The sequence below is a fragment of the Gopherus flavomarginatus genome, chromosome 3, assembly GCF_025201925.1.
Source record: "Gopherus flavomarginatus isolate rGopFla2 chromosome 3, rGopFla2.mat.asm, whole genome shotgun sequence".
NCBI classification, from domain to species: domain Eukaryota; kingdom Metazoa; phylum Chordata; order Testudines; family Testudinidae; genus Gopherus; species Gopherus flavomarginatus.
The window spans coordinates 12,430,774-12,454,505 of NC_066619.1; the positions used below are offsets into that span (position 1 = coordinate 12,430,774).

The window sequence follows — 23,732 nt, forward strand, 5'->3', positions numbered from 1 at the left end:
TACAGTGAGAGACTGTAATACAAGTTTTAAATAAATGACAAAGTTCATTTCAATGAGGAAAATAAGCAATAAGTTGGATTTGTGGACATTAAATTTCAGACACAACCTATTTTTTCCTCTCCCTGTAACATGTTTTATGGAGTCTGACTAAAGAATTTGCCTTTTAGCTCAGTGGCGATTGTTCAAGATATTCAGGGTTTATGTGTAACAAAGGTTGTTTTCTTTTTTTTACTTTTCTTCTTTTTTTTTTTTGGTAGTTCCATTCATTTTGCAAACTAAGTAGGATCGTTGCAGAAGAACTGATTTTTTTTGACTGTACATTCACCTAGAAAGTTTGATAATTTTTGTGCTTTGATAATCAAATAAATACATTTGTACAGCTTGTTTCAGTTTAACATTTGGAATGGCATGGGATCCTTCTGATTTAAAACTATTATATAAAGTCAGAGGAAACCAATTAAGTGGAAAGCAGATTTCACTATGGGGAGAGTTGGTAAAAGCCCCTCTCCCCCCACTTTTTTAAACAACAATATGCAAACAGGGCCTCTATGCACATCCTGCAATTGCAGGGGTCACTGACAAATGTAAGGGGATCTATATAATATGATATATTCATGTCTACTAGAGGACACTTGTAAGAATACCAGCTCCTCTTGGATCCTACAGCCAGATCAAGAGTCACAGGTTATCCTTCCCCACCTTCCACAACTTTGCGAGTACTTCCAGTTTTTGCTAGGAACAGGCTCACTTTGCAGCAGCAGGTGCTGGCTGCACGGTCCCCATGGCAACCCAGGTGAATGTGAGGTTAGCAGTTCTCCTGAGGGTCAGGAGACACACTGACACATGTCACATGGCCTTCGGAGCCACCTCTCACTGTTGTAGTTTCTCAGCAGCATGATAACAACCAGAGGCCAGTCAAGTACATTGCAGGAGAGTGTCTGTATTGTGGGGGTTTGATATTTTTTCCCCATATCATAGGCAGTCAGGTCACTGCTGGTACAGATTCACAGAGCCCTACATAAATGCCTTCTGGTTAGCTGCAGGAATGTAAGAAAGGATTGTCTTCCATTGCCTTCTGGTCCAGAAATTCATTGGACCCTCTTCTTCCTCCTGAAGTACCTCCTTAACATAAACCAGTAGAGAGAAGCACGCTTTTCTTCTTATCTATATATTCTTAGGGGTTTCCTCTATTAATGACCCCCACTGCTCAAAAACCATAAGTCAGACCCCCCAAAATTATGAGATTGGCTATTTTAATAAATGATAAATGTTTTGTTCTTTTTATTTTCCTTCACGTTTTCGAATCTTTAAGCTTTTCTCCACCATGAGGACCAGAAACCTATCTTTAAAAAAAAAATGAGTCCGGAAGTGGGAGATTTAGGGAAAACATCATATATCACAAAACTTGAGATAAAATTATAATAATTGGCGTAGCTGGTTTCTATAGCTTCCAGATCCTTAGGATCTGAGCATGGCCATGTTGTCTAAGTGTTAATCAGAACAGGCTGTCCAGTCAAAGGTTCCCTTGAAACCTTCAACCACTTTTATTAGCAACGGATTTCCCAAAAGAATCTGTCATAATGGTTTCTGGGTATATGACTCACAGTTCATTGGTTTTCACTCCATTGTTTCCAGTTCCAAATATAGGGTCCAATTAGGGTGACCAGACAGCAAGTGTGAAAAATCGAGATGGAGTGGGGGGTAATAGGAACCTATATGAGAAAAAGACCCTAAAATTGGGACTGTCCCTATAAAATCGGGACATCTGGTTACCCTAGGTCCAATGTTTGAAGGTGCTGGATGGTTTCTCCAAGACATAGCCCAATACACAACTCCTATTATCTGCCATGGGGATTGGACGGGTCCTTGTCTGAGGTGCTCAGAAGTCTGCAAGGTCAGGCCCTTAATCAGTAGTTACTAGTTCCTGGGATATGGGTTATTCTACTTCAGTGCTCATCTGTCAAACTTTAAGCCCAGGTCTTATTGGAGTTCTCACAGACTAAGCAGGGTTGAGTCTTATTAGTACTTGGGAAAGATGCCACTGACGTGACCAGGATGGCATGAGAATTTGCTGTTGGCAGTTCAGGGGATGACATCTTATCCTCTGCATCAGTGCTAAATCCTCGCTTCAAGTGCCTTTTTTTTTTTATAAGATGAGTTTCTAAATGTCTTGCTCAGTTATAGTAATTAAAAACCCCATGACACTTTTTGTGTATTAATCTTTGAGTATTGGCTAAACTAACCTCTGTGTGGGACGTTATTGCAAATTTCCCCTCCAGCTTCATCTGAAAGAGATTCTTCATGGCACCAATTGCAGTGGCATACACATGCAGATTTAAAAATTTTATTAAGATGATGTTAAGAAAAAGTGAACGGTACAGAGTTTAGGCATAGACGTTTCTGGTTATCAGGGAATAACATAGATTATCGAGGGTGCAAAGTTTGGTTTAAAATCGGGTGGCATAAGGAATACATAATCTGCAATATCCCCGATTGGAGGTAAAAGGTTGATGGGTCAAAGTACAGACATTGAGATATGAGGGTATGAAGTTCATAAAGTGGCTATGTTTGGGTGTGGAGTATAATGAGTGGATATGAAGATGAGGATGGATTGACCCTCATTTGATGAGATTTAACATTCAGGGAGTTTATGGGTCCAGTTCATATGATCCAACGGAGAAAGTCTCTTGGTCCTTTTCTCGTAGTCGAAGAATGATGTCACTCTGGCTCATGCCTCCTGGTACTGTCGGTGGCCGGTAATGTGCTCGATATAGATGTCCCTGGACCATCGGATGGTGTCTGAGCCATGAGGCGCCGCCTGAGCCCTGTGTAGCGTCAACCGATCCCGCAGGTCCACAGCACACGCTTGTTGCAGGGGTCCCAGGCGCTCAGGGCTCCAACGATCAGGGTGTCCATCTGCAGCTCCTAGCCCTTTTGCTACACTCAGATACTACAACCAGAGACATTCATTAGCAAAAGCACAAGCCCTTTGCACTTGAGCTAGATGAGTTACGGCATCAGCTGGTATTACGTACAGTAGCTACCCCTGTTTGTAGGAGAAGAAATTGCACTCCTGGAGCCAGTATATTACGTTTGCTTCCTCATCCAAATGGTTGGTGTGGGGGTGTTATGCACCATTAACAGGGGTTGCATTCTCCCCACAGATTGCTGCATTTCATTGGGGGCACTGAAGTGATTCCAGTATTTGTCACCATTGCAAAGTTCATTGGGATCCTTCAGGATAAAATGAACTGTTTAAATGCAAATTGTTGTTGTTAATATTAGAGAGGTCTGAGCTAGAACTTTAGAGCACTTCAGGTTGTTTTTGGTCTCATTTTATAGGATTTTTCCTGAACAATATAGAATAAAAACATAAAAAGCAATACAAGGTGCTTTTGTGGGATACACATTTTTATGATATTATAAAATAAATTTCTTAAATACCTGTAGAATCTCATAAATGTGCATTGGGAAAGACCTGCTACAGTAGGCCATCCAATCCATTGGTGCAGTATTTCCCCTAAATTCTGTTTTCTGGTGTTCTCTCCAGTCAGTGTGCTAAGAATGCTGTAATAAAAGCCCATTTGTATGACTATGAGTTCATTGCATAGACCCCAAAACTGGGAAAAACTAACATTCAACAATTCAGCTTTGCAGTTGCCCTTATTTTGATAACACTTCAAGCAAGCAGTAGAAATACCAAGTCGCCTCAGGGCAAGGAGAATTAGCAATGGCAGAATCATCCCAGAGACTGATGCCTCTTGAAAACAAAAGTTGGTTTGAAACTGGAGGGTTTGGGAATCAATAGCTGATTGTTTGAAAGGGGAGGCCACTAAGTGACACTGCAGTTGAGGGTCAGTTGGCATTACAGTTATACACCATGTTTCTCAGAGGTCTGTAACATGCCTGTTTTAATTCACAGACTATAATGTGCCACACAAGTTGCCCGGGAGATTTTGTTTTTCCTTAAAGGAAAATATATGTCATGGGGGAGGGAGAGGCACCAGGGAGTTGGCACTAAATTTAGACCCTTTTGCTTTTATTTTTAAGCTGCTTCCGCTCAAATCTTGCTTAGCCTTAAAAAATACAATTCTGTAGCCAAATCTCTGATGTCATGCATGGAGATTTAGCCACATGAGTCTCGCTACAGTCAATGGAAACACTTTCACTAAATCTACACACTTTGCGCTGATGATATATGTGTTGTCTTATTTGTTCACTTAAGGGCCAATCCAAAGCCCACTGAAGTCAGTAGGAGACCAGCAATTGACTTCAGTAGACATTGGATCATGCCTTAGTTAGAAGTGCTTTACAATCTTTATGAGACACATTCCAAAATCCATATGGATCAATATTTGGAAAAGATCTCCCAACCCACTATAAGTAAAATCTTTCCCATCCACCCACGAGGGGATTCCATTGACAATTTCTGTTTGTTTGTTTTAGAGATGAGCTGCTAGTAGATACTCTGGCCATTGCTTGAATACATACAGAAGACTGAGCAATCCACAGTAGATTCCCAGGTAAATAGACAGGAAGAAAGGTACAGGAAAGGGAATTGGTATGGGAAGGGGAATTAAACCAACAGCAAAACCCTCAAAATATCCCTTTGTACCACTGCTCTTTTTTCCTTGTGAGTCTGATATCTCAGCACCCCATTTAAACTGCCTCTTTGGTCCCTTTTGTGATACAGAGTGGGTTTGTGGTCACTTTTTAAGTGACATTGGATGAGGAGCCTGGGTATGTGACTTCTTTGAACTTTGCTGTGTGAAGAAGGTGCAGTGATTCAGTATGACAACATGTATCATCTAGGTAATAAAGAATCAGCTGGTAAGAGAGCTTCTGAGGACTTTTTCCTTGTGGTTATAGTAGGGAAGTAAGGGGCTCTATCAGTGCCTTGCTCTAGCTGAGCATCTGCTGTGACATTCAGAACGTCAAACAGAGCAATTCTTTTATTATTATGGCACTTTGTATCTGCACTTTGGGCTCTGTTCCACTCCCACTAAAGTCAGTCGAGAGATTCCCCAGTGACTTTAATAAATCCTCTCTTTGTGGATCCAGTTACCAAAGGAGTTGAGGCTATTCTGGGAATAGATAATCTTTATCTAAAATGCCAGTAAAGATATTTGTGGAGTAATGCATAAGGGCCAAATTCTGCCTTCCTATACTGTGCATCCATGAAACCTCACTGAGATTTGACTGCAGTGACAGTATGAAATTGCTCAGTTACCCTGTCTGTGAAATGGGGAAATACTGCCCATCTCCTGGGGGTATGTGAAGCTAAATTTGTTTATGAGTCTAACGCAGGGGTTCTCAAACTGTTAGTTGGGACCCCTCAGGAGGTCATGAGGTTATTACATGGGGGGTCGCAAGCTATCAGCCTCCATCCCAAACCCCGCTTTGCCTGCAGCATTTATAATGCTGTTAAGTATATAAACAAGTGTTTTTAATTTATATGGGAGGTCGCACTCAGAGGCTTGCTGGGTGAAAGGGGTCACCAGTACAGTAGTTTAAGAAACACTGGTCTAATGTGTTTTGCATTGTTCATATAGGTGATACTAGACATGCACAATATTATTCTTAAACTCCAGGGATTCGGTACAAAATGGGACCCAGATCTGAACCACCACCGGATTTTATTTCCCAAAACAAAACCCTGATCAATGAAGTTTTGCCGAATGAAAACAACCCCTTGTTGTTCACCTCACTGCACACTAATGGGTCCCACGATGGTCTGTCAGCAGCGGCTCTGAGACGAACCAGAAGGGACCCTCTCTCGGGCCAAGCTATTAGGAGCCGTGCTGAGCTCGCCTCAGCTGGAAGTCACTCTTACATATCTTCCATTTTTAATGCAACACAGTGGCCTCAGTTCACTTTCACCACTGCAGCTAAATACATAAACCGCCAGAGAGAGATTTACAAAATAGTAACACTTCCTCGGTCCGTTAAGGGAATGGAGAGGTTGCATATCAAGTCTGAGATGAATGGCTTGGGCCCAATATCTGTATTTAATTCAGTGCTGTTCTTGCCCTCCGATCTATTGGTATTGTTAATTTAAATAAAATCTAGCCCAGTCTTGAATTGGAGCCAAGCTGCTACTTTGTAGGTCACTTTAGTTCCTTGGTACTATTGTTGCTTCACCATGTAAGCACCTTGGAGCAGGGACCGTCCTTCTCTGCCGAGTACAATCAGGTTCTGGTCCATAACTAGGACTTAATGGCACTACAACAATATAGAGGTCGCAATCAGGTATCAAAGGGAGGTGCTGGACACACAAGTAATTTAAAAAAAAAAAGACAGTTCCTGCCCTCAAAGACTGCACAACCTCAGGATAATTTATTTAAACAAACAGCTTTTCCCCTCTATAATACCTAGTACTTATCCCATCTCAATGACTTAGGTAACTGGTTATGTCAATATTACAAATATGGGAAACTGAGGCAGGGGATGATCAACATTTTCAAACCTGGGTGCCCAAAGTTGGCTACCTATTAATACTCTGATCTGGACAGGTTCTGTCCATCAGCAGATCCCATTGACTTCGCTGGAGATTGTAGACAGTCAACGTCTCTGAAAATAAGGCCGCTTATTTAAGTGTCTCCCATTTGGTACCCACATTTCATAATTTTAGCCTAATTGCCTTGTCCAGGGCCTCAGTGAAAGAAATGTGATTAGAACTTGGGACAGTCCCTGAGTCCCATGCTTAGACTCTATGAGCATGGTTCAAAGCCCACTGGAATGAACAAAAAAGCTCTTATTCACTTAAACGGGCTTCGTATCAGACCCTTAGCTCACATTTTTACTCCCTCAGGAGCTAATCCTATGAGGTGCTGAGTGCTTTCTAGGCGGTGCTGGAGTCAAGGGGCGCTCAGGACCTGTCACGAGGCATCCTGCGACTTGCAAGATTGAGCTATGAGTCGCGCTTCACTTTCTTAATCAAAATTGCTTTGGGGGAAAATAAATCCTTCCCCAAAATATGCTATCTTTGAAAAACCAATCTGCCTGTGCCAGAAAGGCTATAATTGAATCCCAGCTGAATGCAGTTGCTATTGGGGTGAGGTGCCAACGTCGCGAACAGCATCTGGGAAACCACAGAGAACCACACAGTAAAGCCGCGCAAGCTAAGGCGTGATTAAAAAAAAAAACATGAATAGAGAACAGTAAATAGAACGTTTGAGACTAGAGTAGCAGCAATGGAGAAAATGGCGGAGAAGTCTAGCTTTCCAAAAACCTCCGACTCGACAAGCACCCAGCAGATTCCCTGCAACAATAACCCTTCTACATCTTTGTTCTTCAACATACTCCACTTCTAAGTATTAGCCCGAGATTGTTTACTTCTCCTCCCCATCTCTCCAAGGGATATGATTCACACGTTTTCAGATTTATTTGAGCAAAATGCAATAAATATGCTGCTTCAATTTTAACTGCTGGAACGTAGCCAGGTTTTTTAATGAATCTGGCCTGTGCTATTGAAGTGGAATCCAGGATCTCAAAAGCTCTGGGCACTGTTAGATTATACACACAGACACACACACACATATCTCCCCCCCACCACCTCCTCCTATTCCCTTGAGGCTCCATGAGTCACATGAGACTGCAGGTTTTTCAGATTCGGCTCTGGTTAAAATTAGCAAAAGCCTTTATTATTCAAGCAGAGGAAGGATTCCAATCACAGCTGCCTAGAACTGCCATGTTTTTGTTGGATTTGCTGCACCAACCTATTCCATTTTATCATCTGGTTTTCTTTGTTTCTCTAAAAAAACAATAACTGGGTTTCATCCTGTCAACATTGAATTTTAATCACTGGTGCATGAGGAGCATCACGTTAATTTGTAGCTGGACCACTGTGTTCTTCTGTGCAATGGGCATCCTTGTGATTTTAGCCTTTTATGTAATATTCCTTAGCGAAGGCACATTCAGATCTCCACCAATCAAGACACGGTAGTTTGGCGAACCTGATATTCCTGATCAAAAGAGAGGTTTTTAAACAGCTTTAAACAAATCTTTCTTCTTAATTACCAGAACTTCATAGCTAGTGGAAAGGGGATTTTAGCAACCAAATGTATGGGTAATGCATTCAGAAACATAGTTATATGTAGTTGAACCCAAATGCCTGATTAATGTATAGAAATGTAAAACATAGAAGAAAGCATGCATAAATGATTACAAACGTGAGTAGCATTGTTTGGGAGCACGGCCGGGGACTTGTATATAAGTATACAGAGAATTGGTTTTCACTTGTGCCAAGTGCCAAGGCACATGAGGGGAGGGGTAGCTCTGTGGTTTGAGCATTGACCTGCTAAACCCAGGCTTGTGAGTTAAATCCTTGAGGGGGCCATTTAGGGATCTGGGGCAAAAATCTGTCTGAAGATTGTTCCTGCTCTGAGCAGGACATTGGACTAGGTGACCTCCTGAGGTCCCTTCCAACCCTGATATTCTATGTTTCTAAGTTAAGTAGGGAAATACATAAAAAGGAATGAAATGTTATCTGGCTGACACATTAAGGACCAGCTTTACTGACTTCACTGGGACTACCCAAGGTGCTAGCCATCATGAGTAAGAGTATTAGAATGAAAACACCTTTCTCCCCTAGAAATGATCTGTCCAGAGCTGGCGGGTGGGGGGGGAGGCACATCGTTGGGGCAGCATGGAAAATTGGACATGCTGACTGTGTCAGGCATCATTCTATGGATAATCTGGGAAGCACCAAATTCACAGGGATTTGTATTTATTTATTTCTTTGTGTGTTTTAGAAAGATGATAAAGAGCACAAACAAAAGACAGGAAATTAAAATTTATGTAAATATAGTGGTTCCCAGGGCCACTATAAATGAACCACATTGCACATATAGAAGAAGACATAAAAGTTAATGCCATATGCAGCAATGCCAACCATTGTCTGTGCGCACTTGGGATCAGGTTACGTTTGCTGTGGGACCCATCATTTGGAACGTTTTGACTTTTATGCTTTTAAAATCTGAAACATAACATTTCACTAATGAGGGGGGTTTGCTTGATGGGGGAGTGGTTATTTACAGTGAGTGAGCCACAAATTATGACTTTTTATTTAACAAATACTGTAAACAAAAGCAGCATCCTGGGCACCCAAAGCTTTTTGACCTGTCTTGTTGGGAAGGTATTTGTACACACTGGTTTAATACCAGCAAAATAGAGATCCCAGGAATGAAGAGCAATCCAGACTCTCCTGTTGCGATAGGGCAGTCTGTACTAGAACAATGAATTACAAAGTGATGCCAATTTCATTGCTCTTCTGCAAGTAAATGTGGGAGTGCTGGAGGGGAAAATTAGATGCTTGTGAACCGCAGGTTTAAAACCAGGCAGGGCTCAATCAGCTCTTTATCTTTTGCAGATAGCTACCTACCCTGGCCTTGCTTCTCGACTCTCTGGAGTAGTCCTTTGCACCTGTGCAACGTGGGTGTCAGATAATACCAAATCTCTAGGCAGGATGTTGCATAAGTCCAAGGGAGGAGGCAGCGGAGGGTCAAGCCGATGGAGTTCCATAAAGATTGCGCTCTCTGTGTGTGTTTGTGTTATGAGGTCCTTTATGATGGAACCTTAAAAACTGGAATGGGGGTCTTCTCTGTTTACCCAGAGGGTACCTAGAGCAAAAGTTCTCAACCGGGGTACACGTACCCCTGGGGGTGTGAAGAGGACTTCCATGAGGTACATCAACTCATCATTTGCGAAATTTTACAACAGGCTGCATAAAAAGTACTAGTGAAGACACTACAAACTAAAATTTTATACAGACAAAATGAGAAAGTAAGGAATTTTTCATTAACAGTGTGCTGTGACACTTGTATTTTTATGTCTGATTTTGTAAGCAAGTAGTTTTTAAGGTAGTTGAAACTTGGGGGAATACAAGACAAATCAGACTCCTGAACAGGGTACAGCAGTCTGGAAAGGTTGAGAACCATGCTTCAGAGTGTACCTGCACTAGCCTCATGGTTAGAGCTGGCAGGAAAATGGAAATAGGTTTTGGTGGAAAAAATTGTCCCCGTTTTTGGTTGAAAATTTCAAAATTTGAACATTTTCACATCACTGTGCTCATGGCACTTTTGCTAAGAGCAGGGTTTACCTTGGGCTGTTGGCAAACATTTCCGTATCATCCCCTGTAGTTTGCTCGGCTGCGACATCATTTCAGTGGCGCAGCAAGTGTGATTTCTATAGATGCATATAGTAGGGTTGCCACCTCTAAGATACAAAAGAACAAAGGAGGACATCTGGGAGGAGCCCATAAAATTGGACAAATGGCAGTGTGTACTGAGCACTCTTACAGATTTCCCCGGACAGCAGCCATAGGTGTTGACGTTTGGTTTTGCCAGTGGGTGCCCCATACTGGCTCTGCCCCCTCCCCGAGACCCCGCCCCCATTCTGCCCCGGAGCCCTCTTCCTGCCCCAGGTCCGCCCCCTCCTCCGAGCACCTCCCACCTGCTGCTGCTCACTCCTTTCTGCCCTCTCTTGCCTTAAGGGCAGTGGGAGGGGAGGGGGCAGAGAGGAGCGAGTGGCGAGGCAGCCCCACTCAATAGCTGACATGCGGGATAGCCCTGCTCAGCAGATGATGAGCAGGACGGCCTCGCTGAACAACTGTTTGGGTAGCACAGGGATAGCTGCTGAAGAGCTGATAGGCGGCCAACCCCCAGACTGCCAGAGCAGCAGCTGTGGCCATCCCACGGGTGCTGAGCACCCCTATTTTTTCTCCAAGGGTGCATGAGCCCCTGAGCCCCTATGCCTGTAACAGCCTCCACTGAAAAGGGATGATCCTAGGGAAACCTGGACAGGTGGCAACTCTAGCATACAGGCCAGGTTGGCACTGGCCCCTGCACTGGTGTTTAAGGACTGTGGGGCGTGTCCTGAAGGACTCATTACACCTGCTCTTCCTGCCCACTCCTGATTCTTCAGTATGGGGTCCTGCTCTTGCTCTTGGGGTGCAGGCTACTGCAAAGGGGGCTGGGAGGGAGTGTTAAGAACTCCCTGGAAAGACATAGACATAAGAAGCCGTTTGCAATGTGCCAGTTTTATTGGGCCTACAAAACCCAGGAACTGTGTTCTGTATTCTTAACATATGGCGAAATCTCTCATGTATAGGGCACTATTGTAACAGGAGGCAGGGCTATGGGTGGCCGCATAGGAGAGTGCAAGTCGTGTCCTGTAACAGGATTTGTGCTCCCACTGCATCCTAGGCAGGTCTGGGAGGCATTGTACATCACTGAGGTAAAACGCCCCTAGTGGTCATACTTGGGTGCTGCAGTTGTGCACCTCCAGCTGTGGAAAGCTGTGGTTATAATCCATAATCCATCCCATATCTCATACAGTGTTTTGAGATTCCCTGGCTCAGAAAGTGCTGTACACCTCTCAGATACTATTACTGCAACAGGAAACAGGAAATTGAGACCAATTCTGTGCTGCCTGCCCTAGGTGTTGTGCACTGCTCCAGTGCTTCAAAGTAGTTGTAAAGCCCGAAGATCCAATTACCTGAGCATTCCTTCTGTACAAGGAAATCCTCTGAAATTGTGGAGCTGCCCTAGCTGCTCATACACCACTCCCTTTATGTCCCTAATAACACAGAAAGGTTTCCAGGAGAATGTGGCCAGGGCATCCTTGTACCCTGGTCTCCTAGAGCCATGGGCTACCAGGCAAAAATTAGAGCAGGCCTTGGACCAGCCCAGCCCCCAATTTACTGAAGGAATGTAAAGGTGTCTTATATCTGTCTTTGCCCTTACCCCTCAATCTTGTTCCAAACACAGTCACACCAAAGGACATAACTGATCTAAGAGTAGGAGGCCCCAAAGGTACGAATGTGCTCTGAGTTTCATGTCTACAGATCATTTCTGCATCAGCAATGACAGCCTTTGCAGACAGCACTGGAATTTGTAGCCTGACCCTGTGCTCACATGTGCTCTGTGAATTAGGTAACTAGAGTTTAACTCAGATGCTGGCTGGGCCCATTTAAGTCTTAGGGCTGGTCCACACTATGGGCGGAAATTGATCTTAGAATCTTCAGTGAATAACGTAGCTGAAGTCGAATATCTAAGATCGGATTACTCACCCGTCCTCACCGCACGGGATCGATGTCCGCGGCTCTCCCTGTCGATTCCGCAACTCCGTTGGGGTTGATGGAGTTCCGGAATCGATATAAGCGCGCTCGGGGATCGATATATCGCGTCTAGATGAGACGCGATATATCGATCCCCGAGCAATCGATTTTAACCTGCTGATACGGCGGGTAGTCTGGACGTAGCCTTAGTGTGAGTTTAGCTCCTTTGCTGTAGCAGAGCAAAGGAGAGAAAGGTGGAGGAATTGTGGGAAGGGAAAGGAGCCAAAGGAAAAGAGGAGAACAAAGACAGAGGAGGAGGGATGGAGAGTGAGGAAAGGCAGTGTGGCCCAGCTGAGAGGACCCTAGACTGGGATTCAGGAGACCTGAATTGTATTCCCAGTTCTGCCACTGACTTCCTATGTGAAAGTGAGAAAGTCACGATGAGTACCTCTACACTAGAACAAAAGGCTCGTGGCATGGCTGCAGCTGGCCCAGGTCAGCTGACTTGGGCTCATGGGGCTAAAAGCTGCTGTGTAAATATTCTGGCTCATGCTGGTACCTGGGCTCAGGAACCCTCCATCCACACAGGGTCCCAGAACTTGGGCTCCAGCTCGAGCGTCTACACAGCAGCCTTGCAGCCCAAGCTCCACAAGCTCGAATCAGCTGATGAAGGCCAGCCGTTGGTATTTAACATACCTATGTTCCTCTGCATTTGTCTTTCTCACCTCACCAGTTGTTTCTCTTCTCTGTTTAGCTCATGGCTACACTGGAGAGTTTTCAGCTGCTCCGCTGTAAGCTCTCTAATGTACCCACTCTAAGGGCTGGTCCACACTACGGGAGGGAAATTGATCTTAGATACGCAACTTCAGCTACGTGAATAACGTAGCTTAAGTCGAATATCTAAGATCGGATTACTCACCCGTCCACACCGCGCGGGATCGATGTTCGCGGCTCTCCCTGTCGTTTCCGGAACTCCGTTGGGGTTGATGGGGTTCCGGAATCGATATAAGCGCGCTCGAGGATCGATATATCGTGTCTAGATTAGACGCGATATATCGATCCCCGAGCAATCGATTTTAACCCACCGATACGGCGGGTAGTCTGGACGTGGCCTAAGCCAATGGGAGAGAGCTCTCCCATCGGCTTAACTACTCCAGCCCCCAAGAGCACCAGAAAATATGTCGGCGGGAGAAGCACTCACATCAACATAGCACTGTCCACACCAGCACGTAGGTGCTTATGTCACTTGGAGGGCAATTTACTCACCCCACTGAGCGGCATAAATTATGCCAACATAAACTGTCGCGTAGACGTAGCCTAAATTCTTAGGGCAGACACTGTCATTGTATGTGTACAGTGGAACACTGATATTGGTAGAGGTATCTAGAAGTGGCAAATAATTAATAATAATGAGGAAGAGTGATGGTCTCTTTTTGCAAAATTCCCACTCCCCTGGGACAAGTAAATTCTTTGGAAGGGCAAGTGAAATGTCATTAGTATTTCCATTAGCCTGATGACTGATGAGAACAAACAGGCGAATAGATTTTATGCCTGGGCTGGTAAATTTTTGTAAGGCTGTGCTAAACACATCAAAAGTGGTGTGTCAGGTGACTCCAGAACATTTAAAAGCACAGGACATGTTGTACCTTTGCAATGATGAGACAGTCAAATGTATGAAGATAAATACCAAATGATCCCCAAGAATAACCAACAGTAGTAAATGTTTTTCTTCATTCAGAGATTCAATGCTTTCATCAGCGGATGGTGTTTTTTTGATGGGATTTTACTTCTTCTTTCATTTCTAAGAATTCATATCCCTAAATGAAAACAGACTTTGTTGAGGAGAAAAAAATATTGTAGGGTGAAATTCACCTTAGTGCAGGGGCCTGACTGAGGTCTTAAATTGGACTTTCAAGTGATGCATGGGGCTTGTGGGAACCCTGTGCACAATTTCACTCCTAATGCCTTCTACCATTATTGACTGAACAACAAAGAGAGCAGATTAGGAAATTACTGATGGAACAGTAAGTATAGCAAGGAAACATTTAGTTTTGTAAGGTAAATAATCATGCTTGGCCATTTTGTCCACTTTACTTTGTCTTAGCTTTAGTCTGTGGACAAGGAGGTGCAGTGAAAGACACGTGAGGTGGTTTGTAGATGAGAGTCCTGCATTTATGGCATTGGTTCCCTCTCTTGCTCATTAGAACTGCGTATGCTTACAATTACAAAGACTTCCTATATGTTGCTGTTTGTCTTTCTCAACTGCAGCTGTGAATGGCATTTGATTATACTCTGCCTGTTGCACGCATAAAATTACACTTTCTCCTTTATGATATCCAACAGGAAGCACTTGTGAATTAATTAAACAAAACTTTCTCTATTTTTCCCTTGGGGTGAGCAGTCCTCAGCATTCTACAAGAGCCATGAAAAACTTCACCTATTTTCCACCACTTTATGACCCATATGACCTGATGCCCTGTAATGCAGCCACTTACTTTCCAGTCGGAAAAGAGTCAACAGGTCACATTTCTGAAGTCATCAATGCTGCTCATTAATTGGTGGCAGAGGCTATTCACTACAATGAGATGTTTCCTCACCACAAGAGGCTTTCGGCCTAGCAAATAAGAGATTGAAACCATGAATTGAACCCAGAGATTCCTGCATGCTAACAAAGAATGCAACCAGTATGATATCAATCCAGCCAACAAGCTTCTTTAAAAGGGAAATCCAAAATATGTTAACTTAAAACATAGGAGCAGATTTTGCAAACTGCAGAAACCTAGGGCCATGTGCTATTTGAAGCCAAAATTACTGATGTATTTATAGAATGCAATCATCTCTCTTCTCAGCCTGCATTTTGCTAGGCTAAATCAGCCATACTCTGGTTTTCTCTCATAAGACAGTTCTCTCCATTTCCCTGATCATCCGTGTATCCCATCACTGCACCTGTTCCAGTCTGAATTCATCTTCCTTGAACATGGGTAACCAGAATTGTACTGGTAAACTTTCTTTGCAGCATTCAATTTCTGTTGAATTACCCTTAGGTCAACACTTTCAAACTTGGATGTCTGATGTTAGGCACCTGAATCTAGATTTAGGCCTCGGTTCTGTGGGGGTCTTAAGAACTGAGCATCTCTGAAAATCAAGCAGGCTATTATGGTGCTTGAATATAAATTTAAAAGCCTAATCTATTTCAGGTATGCAGGTTTGAAAATCCCTGCTTTGCAACTCTCTGAAGTTCATGGTTTTTCTCCCCATAGTTCTGTGGCCTAACCAAACATTCAGTCAGCATCAGTATTTCAATAGATTCTGCCACTTCCCCTTTTGATACTATCTCCCCATTGCCCCAGTAAAACAAACAGAAGTATCAGAAAAACTCCCGGTTATTCATAATTTTGTTTGTTTTGTGAGTGATATTCTCCTGCTACTTTTTGGCTATTTAAAGGGAACATATTTCTAAGTATCTTTATTCTGGCTGCCTGATGCAATAAAATATGCATATTGCAATGGGTAAGGCAATTTATCCTGGGAAGAACCTAAAGCATCCCAATATAACCCCAGTAAACATGAAAGCTAGAGATGGGCCTGCATCAAACTTCTGGATCAGAGCACCCCCAAAATGTTAGGAAAGCACAGATCTAGAGGGCTCTAGGGGGGAGGGATAGCTCAGTGGTTTGAGCATTGGCCTGCTAAACCCAGGGTTGTGAGTTTAATCCTTGAGGGGGCTATTTGGGGATTGGTCCTGCTTTGAGCAGGGGGTTGGACTAGATAATCTCTTGAGGTCCCTTCCAACCCTAATAATCTATGATTCTATATGAAGGATTGTTTAAGGTGAAAGCCTAACTGCAAGTGCTGTTAATGGTTAGCATTGTTTTCAGTTTCTTGTTCCACCCTTTCCCTACTAGGCATCCTTTCACTTGATTCATTCTGGTAGGTGATTTCCCGTATTCATTCTGCCTTCTTTTGCCAGTCTATCATTTATCTTCTATACCTATCTGCCCCACTTTATTCCTCACTGCACCATTCACCTCTTTATCCTGTTCTTCATCATTCAGATTTGTTCTTGTGTTTTGGTTCCTCTGAGGTCTTTCCTGACCTTGGAGTCTTTCAGTCTTTCCATTCTCCCTCTTACGCTTCACTGAGGTTTCCAAAAGAGGTACCATAGAAAAGACTACTCATGTGAGCAATGATCGAAATACAAATCAAATTTGTACAGTAATTCCATACTGCCCAATGTTTTAGATGTTTCTAGAGCACAAATAGAAGAGAGCAGCAATCCAAGGACTATATATTATATTTAAGTGCTGATGAGTTGTTAAAACTTTTGCCACTTTGTTTAATCTGCAATAACATTGCAGCTCTTACCTATGCATCTGTTTAAACATACTTTCATTTTAATATTGCAGTCAGTTACTGTGGTTTTCAGAAGAAATGGAGAAAAAAAATCATATCTATCTAGAATATGGGGAGAGAGAGAGAGACACACACACACACACATCCCAGTGCATATTATTTTTCCTCTCTGGTACTGATAAGGCAAACATTTTGTAGTTAATATTTGCACTTCTGGACTCACAGCACCCTGCCTCCCAAACTTCATGTCCACCTGTCCCCAAGGTCACTTCTCGTACTCCTCCGTTCTAAGGACTCAGATCAAAGAGATATCCCTTGTGTTTTCATGAAGGGAGTGTACTTAGATTGGGGGAAAGGATGGAGAGTGTAGGATCTGTCCCCCTTCCTCCCAGTACTATGTATGTCCTCTGCAGTGTTAGAGCATCAAAAAGTTATCCAGTGTTTAGTGTGTTATTGGGTGCCTGATCAACACAGGCTGCTACAGCTCCCGGTTAGGGAACTTGGCCCTTTAGTTCAAGCTATAGACGTTCATCCTCTTAGATGTGGTTTTTCGCCTTCCTCTGCAACATGGGGCACGGGTCACTTGCTGGAGGATTCTCTGCAGCTTGAGGTCTTCAAACCACAATTTGAGGACTTCAATAACTCAGACATAGGTTAGGGGTTTGTTACAGGAGTGGGTGGATGAGATTCTGTGGCCTGTATTGTGCAGGAGGTCAAACTAGATGATCATAATGGTCCCATCTGACCTTAAAGTCTATGAGTCTATGGAGGATCCTGGGAAGTTTGCAGTGACTAAACTGATGGTTGTTACAGGTTCTCACCCATGGAATGTTCTTGCACAGACAGCTTGTGCTTAACAACTAAATTGTTTGTTTTTAATCATTGCATATCACTAGAGACTGGTGTCAATGCAACTCTGTGCAGTCCAGGACCCCATCTCTCAAGTAAGAGCGTGAAGTTTGGCTTCTGCTGCCATATCCCCACATTACTACATAACAAGAGCCTCTGCTCCACACAGTCCTCACCCCTGCAGGATTGAGGCCAGAGTGGGTGTTGGGGCTATTACTATGCTGTCTGTCAAGAAATGTGATTATTTTAGCACAGTGGCTTTAAGGGAAGAAAAAACTTGAATAAGATTTCTTGAACTCAGGCACAGAGACTCACCCAAGTAGACAGGAATGGCAAGATGCATTTAACCTCATTAGTTTCAGCAGGGCTGACTCTGCGCAATCCATCAGTGTACAGATACATTAGAGGAACTCAACTATTTCCACATCTCATTTACATAATGGATGGGATGTGAAATGAGTCCTATGGAAAAGAAGCGCCCTGGAGGCACTAAAGTTTATCACAATATGTAAGAGTTCTTTTAGATCATTGCATTAAATTTCCACTAACAAGATAAATTAATTGTCTGTATTACTGTACTAACCCAAAGCGGATAAAGTGTATGTTTTCAGAGGAAGGCAGCTGTTCGAGACAGCTTGGTGGTTATAGGAGGAGGCAGGAGAGATTAGTGTGTCTCCCAGTATTTGCATGCCATCATGCCAGTCCTCCCCCTGCCCCTTTAAGAAATCTGGCTCCTTTCTAATCTGATGTTGGAGTTTGGCTTTATAAGTGAGGTGAGGGAGAATGAGTAAATCAACTGTATCAGACAAGCCTCAGGACATCTAGAAATTGATCATTCTGCAGAAATAAGCACTCTTGTGTTTATTAGCTGGGAGTTCATCACTATCGCTTCTCTTTATCCAATTCCTAAGAGATTTCAAAGCTATCATCATGGCATTAGCTCTTCTGAGTGTAGTACTGCAGATAAAGATCGGGAGATCTATCTAATGATGGCTTTTTCTCTCTCTCTCTTTCTCTCTCTCCCAGGTTTAGAGCTATTCTGCTTTTTTAAAAAATGGAAGAAAATTGGTGAGGTGAAGTAAAGTACAGTCTTGGTGTCTTAAAATTCCACCTTCACGATGGCAGTGCAGGCATTTTTTTTTTCAAACAGGAACTCTGTAGTATTGAATGGGACTCATTGTATATGGTAGAAAATCCTTTGCAAAAGAGGTAGAATTTGAAGGTTCTAAGAGGAGAGGAAACAGGAGAGTAAAAGCCATGCAGCAGAACTGTACATTAAAAGTACAGTTATTTTAAAATGATAAAATATGTCAAATGGAAGCCATGGAAATGAATTTCACAAGTTAGATAGGAAATAATATTACTTCAAGGAGAATAATTACTTTCCTTAACTACATTTATCACACTGTAATTCAGTTCCCTCTTCTGGAGCATGATGCAATGCTAAGCTTTTGACTGATCTGTGTAAAATCCACTTTAAAAAAAAAAGATTTACCAGATATTAGGCTTCTTCTGGTTCTTTATTCAGTGTAAACAGTAATCAAAATGCAAATAATTTGATCCAGTTAATGTTGAGATGTGAACTGTATAACTAAACCATGGAAAGAGAGAGAAGAAAGCTCTCCTCCTGTGAGAGCAGTGTGATGCATAAACAGATAAAGTTCAGTAGTGAATTCTCACAATTTGGTGGGTTATGTGAAATCTAAGGTAATGATCCCCTGGCAGAACACTATTCCATAGCAGCAACTTCACAGAACTCTGTTATGTGTTAGCTGATGTCCTCTTTAGCATGGCTTTAGCAATGGCACAGTTATTATTTATTATTTGTATTGAGCTAGCACCTAGAGGCTCCAATCTGGAGCTTAACACATATATAACAAAAAGATGGATGCTGACCCAAAGAGTTTGCAATGTAAGTGTAAAGATGAGAGAAAGTAGGTGGCTGCAATATGTGGAGAGAGCACAAGGTAACAATAAGGCAGGCATTGTCATTTAATATAGGTTAGTACAGCACCTGACACAATGGGGCCCAACTTAGCAGTGGCCTTAAGGCACTACTGCAGTGTGAATGCTAAATGATATTAATAATTTTAAATTAATGTATTAAGTACCAGCTAAAGCACATCTGCTGCTAGACAATGAATGACAAAGTACATTTGTACCAAAATATTAAGAGACACTATAAACTACAAAGACCTTTTAAAAAAAAGAACCAGTTTTACATCATGTTTGTCTTCTTGCTTACTCAGATTTTACACCAGTAATGCTATGACTTGAATAGGGCTATTTCCTGATGTACACTGGTAGAAATGAGAGGCAAATCATCCTTTTACTGTTCTCGGTTGTTCATAATACCCCCTTTGAGATTGAAAACAATTTTTCTCCTCTGGATTTGTCCTGGTTTTTCCATTTGGCAAATATTGATTAATTTCCCCTCTGCTTTGGCCTGGTTTCATTATTATATGTAATGTCAGCAGGGCTCTGGGATTTGAAGGGCTGAATGTGATCTCACTTACTTCTGAACTGGGAGTAAATTCATTAACATCAACAGAGTAATGGCAATATAAATAAGATCAGACTCAGGACCAGGGTTTATAATTCAACTTGAGCTCTCTCGGTTTCTGGATGTAAACAGAAGCAAAATATGAAATATTGTAGGATCACACAGAGGATGCATATTTTAAATGATGAGTTCTCATTGACAAAATGGTGGATATTAAGTCAGGAAGAAATTTCCACTAATTACTAAGGTACGTGACATTTTGGGCTTCTTCTTTGTGACCTTCCAAACAGCCTCAAGAAGAGAGAGTAACAGTAGGGTAGCCTGCTCCAACAACCTAGAAGACACATGATTTGGGTTCTACTCTAAACCCTGCCACTGACTCACTGTGTTGCCTTGGGCAAGTCATTGCACTGTTCTGTGCCTCAGTTTCCCTATCTGTAAAAACTTAGATTACAATGTCGACCCACTTTTGCAAAGCACTTTGAGATCTATAGGGGAAGTCGGATGATTTGCACTTATATCTCACTGTAAAGCCAAATCATCAAATTAGGTCAGTGTAGTGGTTCAGTCTTAATTTTCACCCGGTAAATTAGACAAAACAAAGCATGTAAAACCTTACAAAGCTAAAAAAAAATAATAATCATCATACCGGTGACCCCCTTGTGTACTTGTGACAAGCTGCAACTGGAGGGGGTAGTCTTTGAAGTACTTCATTAAATGTGTAATTCTTCCTTGGGATGACGATTTTCCTCAATGATTTGTATGACCTTGTTAAACCCACCTAGGTGGTAACTGAGCAGCAACTTCTTCTTCAGAAGAAACAGAATAAAAATATTGAAAATATTGACTCACCCTGAAGGCAGTGAGCAGCACTTTGGTCTTTGACCTTTAAGCATCCTAGGGTAGTCAATAACCTGGCTGTTAGATGCTGTGCTTGCCACTGATTTTGATTTGGGAGTAGTTTAACCTTGAACCAAGATCCAAGTAACCACGGCAACAGGAAGTAGGCCTCTACATTCAAGGAGTGGGAATCCATAAATCAAGGTCCCTAATGCAAACACTGTGTGCAGGTAGAGATTTGAGAGGATAAGTGGTTTGGGAGGGATTACCTTTGAAAAATGAATGACTGTCCCTTGATATGCTGAAGCACAGTTTCACAGACTTTTTTTTTTTTTTATCAATAGAGGTCAACAGGTTACAGCTGCATGTTTTCATACAGCTTCTTATATAGGCCCTTCAGTTTAATTATAACCAGATGTTGACTTCATGAGGTTCTTAGCATTATTATATACCATGTATATGTACACACACACACATAACTATTTATATATAGACTCACATTCATGCTATAAATAAATATATAACATACAAAAACTATATTAAACAAACATTGTTTGCAAAGCCATGCACTCAAAAGTTAGGAAATGCCAGAGTTAAGGTTGTCTGTGCAACCTTAATTCAGCCCCTTTGTGTGTATGGATTATGGTGTGGTGCATAATTACATGATCACAGATTATTTTTTCCATAGAACCCCTGTCTCTTTTAGTGAACAGGATGGACAGTGCTCATTTAATGAGAAGCTAGTCAACATTTTGTTTTCCCCATGTTGTTGCTTATTTACTGCATGTTATTCAAACCCTCCTTCTTATTTACTCCATATTATTCAGGGCCATCTCATGGACTTTTCTCTGGTGCCAATCACTATAGCATCAGAGTGCCTCACAAATATTAATGATTTTGTTTTCAGCACACACCTGGGAGGTGAGGAGGTGCTATTATCCTGATTGTACACAGAGGGAACTGAGGCACAGAGAAATTAAGGACAAAAGTGCCCAATTTGAGACACTTGGAAGTGATTTTTCAGAGTACTTAGCATTACATGGCATACTATGTTTAAAGTACAGCTCCCATTGACCTCTCTTGCAACTGAGAGTGCTCAGCATTTCTCCAAATCAGATGCCAGAGTCTCAAGTCAGACACCTAGAAAATGAGGAATACACATTTCATAATTAGTGGCCACCTATGAAAAGTTTAGTACAAGTGACTTCCCTAGCATCACATAAGAATGCTGGTAGAAAACTGTGATGGTACATCCTGAGTTTTCTGGCCTAATACAAGAGGTCAGACTACATATCAATAGTCCCTTCAGGCCTCAAGATCTATGAATAAGTGATTATAACAGAGAAGTTTATAAGTGAATGTGGCAGACACAGTAGGTAGGGGAACTGATACATGGAAATTGCCACTGAATAACCATGTGGTCATGTCTGTGTTTGTATATATTTGTTTTGTGCAAAAAATAGACTTCTGGGATTATTCTGTTAGTTGAGCATTGTTTACAGAGAACTGTGATGGTACATCCTGAGGCAAAATTATTGAAAACAAATAAAAATCATGATCCTTGCTAATATCAGAACCATATTACACACCCTAGTAGGAGAGTATGGAAATATACTGGGACACTAAGAGCAACAGTTCATCCTTTCTAGTAGATACCTAGCACAGCAATCTTGTATACTTCATATTTATTCATCCAAATATTTTTTTTATAATCCCCAGGAATAATAAGTTCCCACTTAAAAGCAGACCAGACTTCACTTCATAGTAGAATAGAAAGTTCTGCCTGTAACATGATGACCAGAAGGAAACCAGCAGCTGTTGAAAATGTTGCAATACCACCAACGCCAGTGTTATCGCTCCTACCTTCATCATCAGCAACATCTGATGCAGGTAACTGTGTCTTCCCTCTGTCTCTTCTGTCTATTTTCTATCCATTCAATGCCAGAGTCCAATTAGCTGAAAAATTTACGCATATGTAACTATTACTGACTTCAGTAGCACTTGCTGGTGTGCGTAATCGATGGGATAATCAGGTCCTGTTTTTTCTAATGTTTTCTTATCACTGTGGTGTCTGAGCTCTATTTAGCAAGTTTCATTTAATGTTCCCACCATGCCAAATGCTCAATGAATATCTAAGAAGCAGCTGAGGTAGCCTTTTGTGTATATAATCCACTGGTAAATGTGTGTCACAAGCGCTCATCTGTGCCAATCCATAGAGGACATGAGTTGTTACAGCCCATAGCTAAATAGACCTAGCTCTGGAGTGCCCTGGTTGAGTTCCTGGTCTGTTGGCCAAGATGGCAGTCATCGCATCTACTCCGGTTATTTTAGTGTGGTTTTATATATTGCATATGGTGCAATGGACAGACCCTTAAAAGTAAAGCGGAAGAAATAAGTAATTAAGTGTAGCATTGGATTTATTCCTCTCTCTGAAATTGTTTTCCAATCCACCCATGTTCTGTGCTGCTGTTCCAAATGAGATCATTCCTGGTGATAATTTCTTTCTATTAGAAATGTAGCTAGGTCATTTGCCCATCGTCTTTGTTAATCTGGGAAGCTCGTGTAGAGAGATAGGTCTTGCATTATGACTTGAATGTGACAAGACTAGGGGCTTTGTCTACACTTAAAATGCTGCATTTGTACCATTGTGACACTTCAGTGTAGACGTTACCTATGCCAACAGGAGAGATTCTCCGATCAGCATAGGTAATCCACCTCCCTGAGAGGCTGATTCTTCCATCGACCTAGCACTGTCTACACAGTGATGTAGGTCGACTTTACGCTGCTCGAGGTGTGGCTTTCTCATACCTCTTACCAACTTAGACTAACCTAATTTTCTAATTTAGACCAGGCCTTAGGCTAACCCTAGTCTCCAGTAATAGTGAATCCACAGTGCACAGCCCTTCACAGAGATCTTCCTACACCTCAAGAGTTTCTTAACCTTGATATGCCTCAATTTCCCCATTTGCAAAAGGGGTACAATAAATAGTAACCATTGTCGCAGAGTTTTGCAAGAATTGGTTATTTAATTGACCAATGTAAAGCACCATTCAAGTGCAAAAGTACTTTGCTTTTAAACGAATCCCTTCATCTTGGATAAATAATGAAAACAAGGGCTCCATGCATAAA

At 42.2% G+C, this 23,732-nt stretch overlaps 1 protein-coding gene across 1 annotated transcript in view; it reads left to right on the forward strand.

Moving 5' to 3' along the window:
* The window catches only part of SETBP1 (SET binding protein 1), a 383,377-nt gene that overhangs the window by 345,386 nt on the left and 14,259 nt on the right, over positions 1–23,732 (forward strand). The window contains exon 4 of the mRNA XM_050943539.1: positions 22,323–22,493. Coding sequence (XP_050799496.1) covers positions 22,323–22,493 — 171 coding nt within the window. The remainder of the gene's footprint in view (positions 1–22,322; positions 22,494–23,732) is intronic.